At 44.2% G+C, this 15,259-nt stretch overlaps 1 protein-coding gene across 1 annotated transcript in view; it reads right to left on the reverse strand.

The window, feature by feature from the left end:
- Window positions 1-4,682, reverse strand: part of SLC25A20 (solute carrier family 25 member 20) — a 30,448-nt gene extending 25,766 nt beyond the window's left edge. The window contains exon 1 of the mRNA XM_059160848.1: window positions 4,449-4,682. Coding sequence (XP_059016831.1) covers window positions 4,449-4,553 — 105 coding nt within the window. The 5' untranslated portion in view covers window positions 4,554-4,682. The remainder of the gene's footprint in view (window positions 1-4,448) is intronic.
- Window positions 4,683-15,259: the final 10,577 nt, after the last annotated feature.

The raw sequence follows: 15,259 nt of genomic DNA on the forward strand, positions 1-15,259 counted from the left end.
GAGAGGCAGGCAGAGAGAGAGAGGTGGAAGCAGGCTCCCTGCTGAGCAGAGAGCCCAACTCGGGGCTCGATCCCAGGACCCTGGGATCATGACCTGAGCCAATGGCAGAGGCTCTAACCCACTGAGCCACCCAGGCGCCCCCTTCTTTCCCTTCTTTAGGGCTGCCCTTCCAACTGCCTGGAGAAGATCTCCCTACCTCTGGAATCTCACCCTCCTGATGAATGTGCCATTTGAGCAGAGCCACCTAGCCACCCTCTTTCTCAGAATTTGAAACCACAGCATCACCTCTGACTACTTCCTGTTGCTGTTACGACATGGGCACCAAGTCTGTTAAAGTAGTCTTTCCAGATGCTTCCAGAATCCTAATTTCTTCCTCTCTCTGAGTCCTTTCCCAGGGCAAGTTCTAACCCATCCATATACAGTGTAGTGGTTTTCAATTATGTCCACTAATTCTTTAATGCTCTTTCCCCTTCGAAGGTAAATCCTAATTCACTCCCCTTAAATGTGGACCAGACTCAAGTGAGTTCACTTCTATCAAGTAGAATGTGGTGGTATTGATGCTATATGACTTCCAAGGCTAGGTGATAAAAAGGCCAGCTTCTGCCTATCTCTATCTCAGGTTATCTGCTTTGGGAGAAGTCAGACACCATGTCATTAGGACATTCAAGCAGCCTAGACAGGCCATGTTCGGAGGAAAGAAGGCTTCCTGACACAACCAGGACGAACGTGACAGTACGTGAATGAACCACATGGAAGTCAATCCAGATGACTGCAGTCCCAGACAACACCTACTGTAGGAGGAGGTGAACTGTCTTTAGTTCAGTACTTTTTTTTTTTTTTTAAAGTAATCTCTATACCCAACATGGCAGCCAAACTCATCACCTCAAAATCAAGAGTCATACTCTCTGATTCTTGATTTCGGCTCAGGTCATGATCTCAGGGTTCTGGGATCAAGCCCTGCATCAGGCTTCCTGCTCAGCGGGGAGTCTGCATCTCTTCCTCTATACCTCTGCCCCTCCCCCTGCTTGTGCTTGAGCTCTCTCTCTCTCTCTAAAATAAATAAATTTTTTTTTTAAAAAGAGTCACGTGCCAAGGGCGCCTGGGTGGCTTAGTCATTAAGTGTCTGCCTTCACCTCAGGTCATGATCCTAGGACCAAGTGCCACATCAGGCTCCCTACTTGGTAAAACTGCTTCTCCCTCTCTCTCTGCCCGCTGCTCTCCCTTCTATGTGCACGTGTTCTCTCTCTCTGTGTGTCTAATAAATAAATAAATAAAATCTTTATTTATTTAAAAAGAGTCACACTCTCTACCAACTAAGCCAGTCTGGCAGCCTGGTTCAGTATTTTTTTTTTTTTAAGATTTTATTTATTTACTTGACAGAAAGAGATCACAAGTAGGCAGAGAGGCAGGCAGAGAGAGAAGGGGGAAACAGGCTCCCTGCTGAGCAGAAGGCCCAATGTGGGACTCAATTCCAGGGCCCTGAGATCATGACCTGATCCCAAGGCAGAGGCCCAAACCAACGAGCCACCCAGGTGCCCTCGGTATCTTTTTTAATTCTGTTATTAACACATAATTTACACACCAAACATTCACCCTCTTAAAAGTACACAATTCAATGGTTTTTAGTATTTTGAGTTGTGCAACCTTCCTTACAATCAATTTAGAATATTCTCATCACCCCAAAAAGAAATGCCACGCCATTAGTAGTTACTCCCCATTCCTCTCTCCTCTCAGCTCTTAGCAAACACCTACCATCTCTATAAATATGCCTGATATTCACCAAATATTAAGTTTTAATTTTAATTGGCCTATTTGTCTTTTTATTGAGTTACAAGAGTTCTTTACACATTCTGGATCCCAGCCAATATCTGGAACCTCACAAGTGACCCTGAGCCAGGCCATCTGCCTAAGCTGCCCCCAAAATCCTACCTCACAAGGACTATGAGAGTTAATGACTACTCTTGTTTCATATCAGTATGTTTTGGGATAAGTTGTTACACTGTAATAGATAACTGATTCACCAAATTACTTCTGCAGTCTATTTCCTGGCTGTTTTTCCTGCTCAGAGTTCTTGGGCTTCCAAGTCCTTCTCAGGTTGCTATCATACTAACCTTTTCAAAACACCATTTCAGCATGCTATTCCTCTGTTTCTTTAGAATCTCTTATCCTTATATTTCTTAAGGCCTTATAGGTCACCATAAGGCATCACTGTCTAGGCAATGGAGAGAACATGCAAATCTAAACTCAGAGGATAGAACGGTGGAAATCTCCAGAGGCTCCCACTGCTTTAGATCTAAAATCCCTTATATTGGCCTTCGAATCCTCCATGGTCAGGCATAACCTCCCTTGCTTGGTAGGCAGGGAGAAAGGTATCAAAACTGCTCATCCCTTTTTGTGTTTTTGTTTTGTTTTGTTTTGTTTTTTGTAAATCTCATCCTTGTCCTATCATGACCTCCTCCAACCAAGTCAGTAAGAACATTAAAGTACCCCATGGCTGATCTTATTTTATAGCCTGACTCCCACTGCCAAGCCTGTAATCTGCCTTCACTCTTGCCCTCTCCACGCCCAGATGTCTGGGTTTTTCTACTTCTCTAGTCAGAACTCAGCCAGCCCTTAGGGACCTGCCATACAGTCTTTCCAAACTCCCAACTCTGAAATACCGCAGTTCTTGCCTTCTCAGGCCACAACTAGTGACCTTGGACCTTAGAAGGTGCCCCTAGACTAGGCTTTGACTGGAGCCCATGTGGCTCTCTGAGGTCAAAAGGACGGCAATCAGTAATCTGTGATTTGTTTAAGCTTAAAACAGGCTTTCTGGCTGATAAAGACACCAGGGAACATTTTTGGTCATTTACACTTCGGTACAGAGATAACTGGGCTCTTCCTGAAAGGGACATCTGTGGGGAGGAAGGGCAAGAGGATACAGAAGTTAAGGGCAACATTTGTGTAAGGCAGCCAAGAAGGGTTTTGTTTTCTTTCAAGAGAAGTCCCAAATGCCTAGAACTAACACGATGTCTGGCTCCATGGATCAACAGTAGGATGAGAGACAATTCTTCTCTTAGCAGACAGTGCTGCCTACAACAACCATTTTCTGGGAAGCACAACACACACAGCATTTACCATCAGCTGAATAAACATCTGATTTCACATTTCACAGTGCTCTAACCAGCCTGGTTGTTTTAATCCTGATCTTCCTGTAGGATGACTCCAGCTCTTTCCCAGATGAAAGGCAGCAAAGAGGTTGCTGCCCAAACCTGCCAAGAGGAAGTGTCCCCAGAGCTATCTCCTAGGGAAGAAACCCAACCAATATTCTAGTAAGTCCCCTACACAGACTTCCCACTCTGCAAAACTCATGTCGGCTCCCCAGAGGCCCACCCTCCACATGATCTGTCAATTTCCTCCAAATGTGTGTCCAGAAATAATGATAGAAAACTCAGATAGGGGCACCTGGGTGGCTCAGTGGGTTAAAGCCTCTGCCTACCGCTCAGGTCATAATCCCAGGGTCCTGGGATCGAGCCCCACAATGCACTCCCAGCTCAGCAGAGAGCCTGGTTCTCCCTCTCTCTCTGCTTACTTGTGATTTCTGTCATATAAATAAATAAAATCTTAAAAAAGAAAAGAAAACTCGGATAAAGTTTTGAATGCTAAGTCACAGGGCATGGACTTTGGTCTCCAGGAAGGCCTTGCTAGAAGTGTTGCAGGGGGAGGAACTGAGTTGAGGCAGTATGTGAAGAAGACCTGGGAACTAGCTCTGATGAGTTTCCTTCCCAGAGCCTGTTTGATTAGGGCCTCCTCATGTGGGAGTTGTGAGGATCATCCGGGCCCTGGAAAAAATCAGTCGCTTGCTTTCCTTGGAAGCGACTCCATCTCTGAGGTTATCACCTTCCACAGGAAGTCTATCAGGCTAACAGAGGTAATAGGCTGAAGATGGCCAAACCCCTCTCTGCAGCGGGAAAATGAGAAGGAGATGGTGATGGGTGCTCAGAGAATGTGTCAAAAGGCATCTCTAGAAGAACTGCACCTCTGCCTAGCTCTCTCCCTGAGGAGGGCTTTAACAGTGACCTGTTTCAATCCTGCTGATAATGTTATAAGGTTTGCATATAATTAGAGCTTGGGGGGAGGGGTGGGTTTTCTTTCCTGTTCCCAAAGAAGTGGCGCGGGGTCGGGAAAGGATGCCGGACAGAGAACTTTAAATCAGAGCCCTTAATGGACGGTTAGAGGCTGCTCTCTCTGTCTCTTTGGGGCGCAAGGAACAGCCCCCACTCCGCTCTCCAACCCCGCTCCTCCAGCCCCGCCGATCCTCGAAAAGAGTTAAAGGGAGACTTCCTAGACTTCTCATTTAAGTTCCCACGGGCCCCGCTTCTATCCTGGGCTGTGCCTCCTGGGAGACGCTGCACTCTGCGCCCCTCCCGGGCCTCCTCCCTCCAGCCGGCGCCCCAGCCTCCTCGCACCTTGACCGTGTCCAGCGGGTGCCCCACAAATACTAGGCACATGCCGCCAAAGCCGCCGGCCAGCAGGTTCTTGAGCGGGCTGATGGGCTTCGCTTCATCTGCCATGGTCCGTCTGTCGGCCTCGCCGGCAGTGTGTCGGTCTGTTCCGGACGCGTCCTGCTCCACAGCCCCAGCTACAGCGCTGGCAGCGCCAACCTTTCACCCACTTTCGGATGGGCGGGGCAAGAGCCGGGACAGGTTGGGAGGAGGGCCTAGGCAGCCGGGTCTCGCTTCCGCCGGGAGGGCGGCTTCCGGTAGAGGCCCCGCCCCCGATAGGCGGGGTTCGAGAAAGCGGAGTTGGCACCCATACCCTCTGGGCGGTGTTTGGGAGCACGGGCGGTTAGATTTACTCCTCCAGGAAGTCTTCTCCGACTTGAATGTTTTCTACTCTGGACTCCAATTCCTTCAGTCACTCCACTGAGGCCGACAGCACTCTGCTACGTTCCAGGCACCCTTCCAGGTGCTGGAGGCACAGCTGGTAGCTCAGCACACGGGTCCCTGTCCTTATAGAGCTTATAGAGCATAACAAAGATAAAAAGTGAATACTAGGGGTGCCTGGGTGACTCAGTGGGTTAAGCCTCTGTCTTCGGTTCAGGTCTCAGGGTCCTGGGATAGAGCCCTACATCGGGCTCTCTGCTCGGCGGGGAGCCTGCTTCCCCCCTCTCTCTGCTCGCCTCTCTGCCTACTGGTGATCTCTCTCTCTCTCTCTCTCTCCCCTTCTATTAAATAAATAAATAAAATCTTAAAGAAAAAAAAAGTGAAAACTACATAGTGTTTCAAGTGGTGATAACTGCAATGGAGAAAAACCTGGAAAGAGGGTTAGAGAGTATGGGAGACAGCAGGTGAGTCTTTGGCAGTGTTAAGTAGGTGAGGGAGGGTTTCACTGAGGAAGTGAGGAAGTAAGTTCTAAGAAGCAGAGGAAAAGAAAAAGCAAAATCCCTGAGTTGGGCTATGCCTGGCCTGTTTGAGGAACCACAGAGAGGCCTTTGAGGCAGAGGAAGAAGTAGCAGGTAATGACATGGAGATAATACTGGCACATTAAACAGGCCTTGTGTGCCACTATGAGGACATCAGCCTCTCCTCTGAAGGAGATGGGAGACAGAAGCCATTCTGGGTTTGTTTGTTTTTAAAGATTTATTTATTTGAGAGAGAGAGTGCGTGCGCTAGAGCGTGGTGGGGGGAGGGTAAGAGAGAGGAAGAGAGAAACTCAAACAGACTCCATGTTGAGAGTGGAACCCAATACAGGGCTCGAACCCAGGACCCTGAGATCATGACCCTACCTGAAACCTGAGCGCCGTCAACTGACTGCACCACACAGTGCCCTCCATTCTGGGGTTTTGAGCAGGGGAGAGACATAGTGAATTCACAGCATCCCTCTGACTGCTGGATGAGAATAGACTGTAGGGAGCAAGGAAGAAACAGGGAGCCTTGAAGAAGCTAAAAGTCCTGGTCAGAGGTGCTGGCTTGGATGGGGCACAGAAAAGGAAGTGGTGAGAAGTATTTGGATTTTGGATATATTCTGAAAGAAGAACCTAAAGGAATTGTTAATGAGCAAAACATAAGGTATGTGAGAGAGGAGTTAAGGAGGATGCCGTAATGACTCTAGGTGGATGGTATCCAAGTATTCACCATCTTACTTTTTCATCATTTCTGTATATTTAAAAATATTCAGTTAAAAAGCTGTGAGCAGGGATGCCTGGCTGGCTCAGTTGGAAGAACCTGAGACTCCTGATTTTGGGGTTGTGAGTTCAAGCCCCATGTCAGAATTACTTAAATAAGTAAACCATGTCAGAATTACTTAAATAAGTAAAACTTGAACAAACAAAAAAGTTGTGAACAATAGACATGTGGCAGTCATGTCACTGTCATGTCAAGCTGACTTGATAATAATCCTCCTTTATAGTGCTCTCAGGCTAGAGGGAAGCGGACTGGGGAAGATGGACGGGCCGTGTAGGCTGGGCACGGAAAGATAAGTAATCTTTCCATGCCCAGGATCAGGATTGGGATTTGACTGAGACTGGCTGCTCTAGAAGTCCTATAGGAGGGGAGTAGAGGGCAAGGAGGAGGAGGCAAGGGCCCAAAGCCTGTCTTCTCTATGTCATATATTTTTTCTAAGAGGTGATGGGGAGCCATGGAACAGTATAAGCATAGTGAAGACATGATTATATTTGTTTTAGAAAATCTATTTTAGGGGTGCCGTGTCCCTCAGAGGGTTAAGCCTCTGCCTTCGGCTCAGGCTATGATCTCAGGGTCCTGGATTGAGCCCCGCATTGGGCTCTTTGCTCAGCGGGGAGCCTGCTTCCCCCTTTCTCTCTGCCTGCCTCTCTGCCTACTTGTGATCTGTCTCTGTGTCAAATAAATAAATAAAATCTTAAAAAAAAAAGAAAGAAGAAAATCTATTTTAAGGGTTTATTTATTTATTTGACAGAACGAGAGAGATCACAGGTAGGCAGAGAGGCAGGCAGAGAGAAAGGGGGAAGCAGGCTCCCCGCTGAGCAGAGAGCCCAATGCAGGGCTCAATCCCAGGACCCTGAGATCATGACCTGAACCAAAGGCAGAGGCTTAACCCACTGAGCCACCCAGGCGCCCCAAGAAAATCAATTTTAGATGGATGAATCTGTGTTGGGAGAGACTGGAAGCAGGGAGACCAGACAAGAAAGAATTACTGCAGTCTAAGCAAGAGGGAGAGAAGGCATGAAATGAGGCAAGGGTCACTTTTGGATGGAAAAAGCTAGAATCCAGAGGCTAATATTACCAGAAAACTGCAGCCACTCTGGATTTCAGACACACTCCAACTGCAGTAGTCATGGCACCCTGAGGACACATTTGGTCATTATCAGGTGTACAGACTGGGAACCAGGAGAGAGGTGAAGCCAGAGACAGAAGCCAGGAAGGCTTCAATAAAGAAATATATATCCGGGCGCCTGGGTGGCTCAGTGGGTTAAGCCGCTGCCTTCGGCTCGGGTCATGATCTCAGGGTCCTGGGATCGAGTCCCGCATCGGGCTCTCTGCTCAGCAGGGAGCCTGCTTCCTCCTCTCTCTGCCTGCCTCTCTGCTTACTTGTAATTTCTCTCTGTCAAATAAATAAATAAAATCTTTAAAAAAAAAAAAAAAGAAATATATATCCAACTGCTGGAAGACTATACCATGGGGAAATGGGCTGGCCTGTTAGGAGGAGCCCCCACAGCGGAAGTTGTTGCTAGAGTTTAACCGAAGAGAGAGTGATGCCTTTCAGTAAAAGGGATAAAAGGGTTAAATGCTAGATGAAGCTAAGGGATTTTAAACACTCCTTAGGATTAACTATTAGTCATTGGTGACATTTAGAAGAAGCTTGCCAAGAGTGTTGATGTGGTAGGTTGAATACTTAACAGGCAGCAAGAAGGCAGAGGCACTAACAGCAGTTACTTACTGGTTCGAGGAGTTTGGCAGGGAAGCCAACAGAACAAAGATGTAAAGGAAGGTTTAGATTTCAGTGTTTAAGAGGAGACTCAACCTCAGCTCCTCATTTCACCAGAATACAATACAAGTAGTATTCCCCGAGCAGTCAAAGTTTTTTCATAATCTCATAGTAGCGCACTTCCTCAACCTTGTTTTTCTCTAGACTCTATCTTCATCTCTGAGCAAACTGAGCTTCTCCTGGTTTACCACACAGATCTATTACTTAACTGCCTCCCTGCCTTGACCCAGGCCTTTACACTTACTTTGCCCTTCAGGACATAATGTCCTTCTTCCTACTCTATATGATGCAAACGAGGTACACTGAGTTGCTTCCACATGCCTAACCAGTGGTTCTTAACCATTTTCAGGGCAGAAAACCCCTGGTATTCCTTCCCCCAGAAAAATGTACATAGACATATACAGGTTTGCTTTCAGTCTCATGAGAACTTGAAGCCATCCTTGACCTCAGATGAGAAGTACTGTTCCTAGGTCCTGGAAATCAAATATGGGCTAATCTTCCTAATGTCCCTTCTTTGGTCCTTTTTTCTTCTTTCTTTCTTCCTGGCCTCAAATTCTAAGTCTGGGCAGAAATCTCTCCAATCTCTATACTCATCATGGGCTTTACCCTTGCTGCCCACAGGGATCTCAAACTCAGGATTCCTGAAGGTAAGTGGCATCCAGAAAAAAAGAACCCACAAGAAATCTTGAATTTATTTATTTTTTTAAAGATTTTATTTATTTATTTGACAGACAGAGATCACAAGTAGGCAGAGAAGCAGGCAGAGAGAGAAGAAGGGAAGCAGGCTCGCTGCTGAGCAGAGCCCCCCCGCCCCCAATGCAGGGCTCGATCCCAGGATCCTGGGATCATGACCTGAGCTGAAGGCAGAGGCTTTAACCCACTGAGCCACCCAGGCGCCCCAAGAAATCTTGAATTTAAAAGAACTTCACAGATGAGCTGAAATTAAAGTATAGACACTCCAAGAAGAAAATTAGAAAGCTGAAAGATCAAGCTGCTAAATCTCTTTAAAAAAACAATGTCAAAAAAAGACAAGCTGAAAAAGAAGAAAGGGAAATTATGGCACAAAGGACAGATTCAGAAGCTCCCACCTCTCTAATAGTATTTCCAGTAGGAAAAGACAACAGGGAGAGAGGATATAACCAAAGAAATGAAGAAAATATCTCAGTAGGAAACTCACATCTTTCAACTGAAAAAGGCCAGTGAGAACCATCCAAGATGAATAACAAAAGGCATCTATATGTTCTGCAGCAACTTTTCAGAACAAAAGGGAAAAGAATCTTAGAAGCTTTCAGAGTGGGGGGAAAAAAAGGAGCTATCAAGCAAGGAATAAAAATTAAAACATGGGGGAATTATCATTCACCATGCTGACAATAAGACAACAGAAAATAAGTTACAGGGGCACCTGGGTGGCTCAGTGGGTTAAAGCCTCTGCCTTGGGCTCAGGTCATAATTTCAGGGTCCTGGGATTGAGTCCCACATCTGGCTCTCTGCCCAGCAGGGAGCCTGCTTCCCCCTCTTTCTCTGCCTGCCTCTTTGCCTACTTGTGATCTCTCTGTGTGTCAAAAAAATACAAATCTTAAAAAAAAAAAAAAAAAAAAAAAAAAAAAGGAGGGAAGCCTGGGTGGCTCAGTTGGTTAAGCGGCTGCCTTTGGCCCAGGTCATGATCCCAGTGTCCTGGGATCGAGTCCCACATCGGGCTCCTTGCTCCTTGCTTCTCTCCCTCTGCCTCTGTCTGCCATTCTGTCTGCCTGTGCCCTCTCTCCCTCTCTCTCTCTCTCTGACAAATAAATAAAATCTTTAAAAAAAAAGAAAGAAAGAAAATAAGTTCCAACTTCTGAGGTAAAATCATTTTGAACCTTCAATCTTATACCAAGCTGAACTAGCATTCAAGTAGCTGGAAGCAACAAGCATACTTTTAATGAAGAAAAGAAAAACTTGGAAAGTTTGCCACATGCCTTCTCTTTAGGAATTAGTCAGGAATATACTACTTACCGCCAAACAAATGAATCCAAGAAAGAAAATATGGTAAACAAAGAAACTTGCAAAACTAATAGTGATCTTTTTTTTAAATTTTTAATGTTTTATTAACATATACTGTATTATTAGCCCCAGGGGTACAGGTTTTTTGTGTTTTTTTTTTTTAAGAAATTTTATGTATTTATTTGACGGACAGAGATCACAAGTAGGCAGAGGCAGACAGAGAGAGAGCAGGAAGCAGGCTTCCTGTTGAGCAGAGAGCCCGATGTGGGGTTCGATCCCAGGACCTGGGAACATGACCTGAACTGAAGGCAGAGGCTTTAACCCACTGAGTCACCCAGGGGCCCCTGTGAATAACCAGGTTTATACACTTCACAGCACTCACCATAGCACATACCGTCCCCAATGTCCATAACCCAACCACCCTCTCCCCCCTGAAATCCTCAGTTTGTTTTGTGAGATTAAGAGTCTCTTATGATGTGTCTCCCTCCTGATCCCATCTTGTTTCATTTATTCCCTTCCTATCCCCCAAAACCTCCGCGTTGCCTTTCAACTTCCTCATATCAGGGGCAAAACTAATAGTTATCTTCATAATCATTGATATTCAATTAAAAATAAGATTCTTGGGGCGCCTGGGTGGCTCAGTGGGTTAAAGCCTCTGCCTTCGGCTCGGGTCATGATCCCAGGGTCCTGGGATCGATCCCCACATCGGGCTCTCTGCTCAGCAGGGAGCCTGCTTCCTCCTCTCCCTCTGCCTGCTTCTCTGCCTACTTGTGATCTCTGTCTGTCAAATAAATAAAAAATCTTAAAAAAAAAAAAAAGAAAACAGAAAAAAGAAGATTCTTGAAGATTCATATGAAACGTGGTACCTGGCCATATCCAACAGTTTTCTGTTTGTGGTGGATTTCACCATTACCTATTCCTAAATTTTAGAGGCCAGCATAACCCTGATGCCAAAATCAGACAAGGATAGCATTCACATAGAAAAAGGAAACCAGAAACTACTATCACTTAATGCATGAATAACAAAAATATTAAAGGTAAAATATTAGCAAATCAATTCCACAAAGTTTTAAATGGATAAGGTATTATTTCCAAATGTGGTTTAAAATTAGTGAATACCAGAGCACCTGACTGGCTCAGTGGGTAAAGCATGCAACTCTTGATCTCAGGGTCATGGGTTTAAGCCCCACATTGGGTGTGGAGCTTACTTAAAAATCCCATAATGTGTTGGGGCACCTGGGTGGCTAAGCCAATCAAGCAGCTGCCTTCAGCTCAGGTCATGACCCCAAGGTCCTAGGACTGAGCCCTGCCTACCCGTGCTTTCTGTCAAATAAAAAAATCTTTTAAAAAATCTTTTAAAAACCTCATAATGCGGTCATAACACTAGTATAGTAAGGATGACAATCCTATGATCATCTCAATAAATGGTAGTAACTATGTAATATTTGTGGTGGATGTGGAGTTATGAGCTAGAACCTTCTTCAAGGAAGGCCTGGCTGCCCAGCTGTGGAACACAGTAGCAGACAGCCTCTAGCTCTCAGTCCTTTAGGAGATGCCTTAGCTTCAGATAGGTGCCTCCCCTCTAGGCATACCCTTCCCAAGACAGCCTACACCCAGTGACTTAGCAAGTGTACAAATCCAAGTATGTAAAAGCGTGTCAATATCAGTCTGACCCAGTATAAGATACTCTGATAGGCACTGTTCATTCTATTACAGGGTTGCAGGGTTCTTGTCTCCCAGAGTCAAAGAATGAATCTCAGACACAAAAGGATGAATGATAGTTTATTAAGTGAAGTTGAGAACAGAAAGAAAGTTCTCTAGAGTGAGAGGGGTCCCTTCGTGGTTGCCAAATGATATAGTTTTGAAATGTTGGTGAGGTCTGGAGCTGATGACCAAGGAAGAATTCTGGAGAGGTCTTTGGTGCAAAAAGGTGATTTTATTGAAACTTGCGGACAGGACCCATGGGCAGAGAGAGCTGTACTGGGGTCATGCAGAGTGGTCCATTATACACTTTCAAGTTGGGAGGGGATTAGGGATAGCGTAAGCCTCCAATGAATTTTGGAAGGAAGGTTTCCAGGACCTTGAGGGGGCTAGCTATTGTTAGGAAAAGGTCATTTATTACTGTCCAATAAAACCTTAGTCATGAGTCCCTTCGGATGTATATCAGTAGGTCATATGTTTGGGGGAGGATTGCCAACATGTATCATGGGGTGGGTAGAGAGAAAGGAAGTTTCCAAAGGAATTTTTGTATGTTAAAGAAGACTTACAGGCTCCCCAGGGGTTGGGCTACAGTTGCCTTTTACCCTTAGCAAAGTGTCAGCATCTAGGCAGTTGAGTCCCTAGAGGAATGTCACTCTGCCTATTACAAAAACTTGTCAATGGTCTGTAAGTAGTAAGGAAATTAAGTAATTTTTCTCCTGCCTTCATTTCCCACATCAATTCCAGTGCTCTCTGCTGTGTTAATGGCAGCTTCACTGGGCCTGCAAAACAGTTTAACTTTTGCCTCTGCCCAATTCCGCTTCCTGATCCTTCCCTTTATGTATGTTGGTACCTAATAAATACCTTGCTCTCTCAATTCCATCTCAGCACTTGTTTCCAGAGAGTCTGACAAGCAGTAGAGCACATAATCATTCCTTATCAAAAACAAAACAAAGTTGGGGGGTAACTGACTTGCTCAGAGTCAGAGGAGTATGCAACTCTTGCTCTTGGAGTCATGAGTTCGAGCCCCATGTTGGGTGTAGAGATTACATAAATAAAGAAAAAGTAAAAAAAAAAAATTAAAAAAGGAAAAGTACATAGGGACACCTGGTTGACTCAGTCAGAAGAGTGTGTGACTCTTCTTGATCTCTGGGTTGTGAGTTCAAGTCCCACATTGGGTGTAGAGATTACTAAAAACAAAGAAACAAACTTTAAAAAAGGAAAAGAACAGAAAACTGTAAACTTAAGATTTTAGGTAAACTCCCCCCCTTTTTAAAAGATTTTATTTATTCGTCAGAGAGAGCACAAGCAGGGGAAGCGGCGGGTAGAGGGAAAAGCGGGCTCCCCTGAGCAAGGAACCAGATACAGGACTCAATCCCAGGACCCCAGGATCATGACTTGAGAGGAAGGCAGACACTTAACCGAGTCACCCAGGCGTCCCTGTATGTATGTGTGTTTGTGTGTAGATTTCATATATATATATGTATCTATAGATATCTATATTCATATAACATAGATATAGATGTATATTATATAAATACATATGAATATATATCTATATATGATATATATATACAATATAGATGATATATATCTATATATGATATATATAGAATATAGATGATATATATCTATATATGATATCTATATAGATATATATAATATGGATATATATTCATATATCTATATATGATATATATATACAATATAGATGATATATATATCTATATATGATATATATATAGAATATAGATATATATAATATAGATATATATTCATATATATTCATATAATATACATCTATATCTATATTATATGAATATAGATATCTATAGATACATACATATATATGAAATCTACACACACACACACACTTTTTTCATTAATAAAAAGCTATCATCAATATTATTCTGCTTTTTCTTTCTTTCTTTATTTATTTGACAGAGAGAGATCACAGGTAGGTAGAGAGGCTGGCAGAGAGAGAGAGAGGGAAGCAGGCTCCCTGCTGAGCAGAGAGCCCGATGTGGGATTCGATCCCAGGACCCTGACATCATGACCTGAGCCGAAGGCAGCGGCTTAACCCACTGAGCCACCCAGGCGCCCCTATTCTGCTTTTTCATTCAGTGGAAGGTACACTGTTATCCCCATTTCACAAATGAGAAAACTGTCACAGAGAGGTGAAGTTCCTTGCCCAAGTTCACACAACTAGGAAGTCACCAAACTAGGATTCTAACCCTGGGCATCTGGCTCCAGACCCTACCTCTATAGGCCTATAAGGCTAAAGCCTGTGATTGAAAGCTTTGAGAGGTTTTGAATAGGGAATTGACACATTTTTATACTTTAAAAAGATCTTTCTAGATAACGTATAGAACAGATATAGTAGGATGGGTAGAAGTATGGAGACTAGTTAGTTGCTCACATCCAGGCACATATGGTGGTGGTTTGTACTAGAGCAGCAGATGGGGAGAAGTGCCAAACTGGGACAGATCAAGGAGGTATATAGCACTTACGGATTGAATGTGGAACTGGAAAGGGAAAGAAGAGTCATAGACTTGTAAATTTTTGGCCTGAGTAAACAATGAGAGACAGTAGCATTACTGAGCTGCGACACACTTGGGAAATGACCAGTTTGGGGTTAAAATTGAGTTTTGTTTTTGGGACTTCAAATTTGAGTGTTAAGGGGCGCCTGGGTGGCTCAGTGGGTTGGGCCTCTGCATTTGGCTCAGGTCATGATCTCAGGGTCCTGGGATCGAGCCCTGCATTGGGCTCTCTGCTCAGGAGGGATCCTGCTTCGCCCTCTCCCTCTGCCTACCTCTCTGCCTACTTGTGATCTCTCTGTCAAATAAATAAAATCTTTTAAAAAAATAAAAAAAATTTTCAGTGTTAATATAACTTCCAGATGGGCATATTGAATGGACAATTGAATATATTGAATGTGGAGTTTAGGGAATTGGGTAGGGCTAGAAAGAAAAATCTGTTAAGTCATCATTGTGTTGGAGGTCCTTGGGCAGAGACTGGATGAGATTACTAGAGAATGAGTGTAGTTAGAGCAGAGGATGAAGACAGAGTGACTCCATTCCCCTGTGCGGCACTCCTCACAGTGATTTCATACTTATTTCATGATTTCTCTTGATTTTTTTCATCTCTTACTAGACCAAAGCTCCAAAGCTCCGGGGACTATGATCTCCTTCCCCCACCATTATATCTAACAACATGGTGCCTGGCCTTCAGCTGGGCTCAAAGAATCAAAGGCGTTTTTAAGAGGTGATTTGGCAATACAAGCATAGCAGTTGACTCACAATTCCACTTCTAGAAATATAACCCCAAACGTGTTCAGAACCATGCAAGAAGAAGTATATCCAAAGGTGTTTATTGTGACATTATCTCTAATTGTGAAAAACTGGAAACAGATGACCTGCAAAGGGAGCATGGTCAATCTGTAAATCTAGATATATGTGTAAATGCATAGAAAGGATCAGACAATGGTAACAACACCAGATAGGGTAAAGAGAGTTGAAGTGAGTTAATGGGAATATTCACATGTTGCTATCAATAGTTTTTGTTAATATTTTACAACTTTAATATATCAATATATTAGTTGCATAATTAAAATCAATAAAGGTGAAGGTGAAAGCTT

Source organism: Mustela lutreola, chromosome 2 (assembly GCF_030435805.1).
Source record: "Mustela lutreola isolate mMusLut2 chromosome 2, mMusLut2.pri, whole genome shotgun sequence".
Taxonomy (NCBI): Eukaryota; Metazoa; Chordata; class Mammalia; order Carnivora; family Mustelidae; genus Mustela; species Mustela lutreola.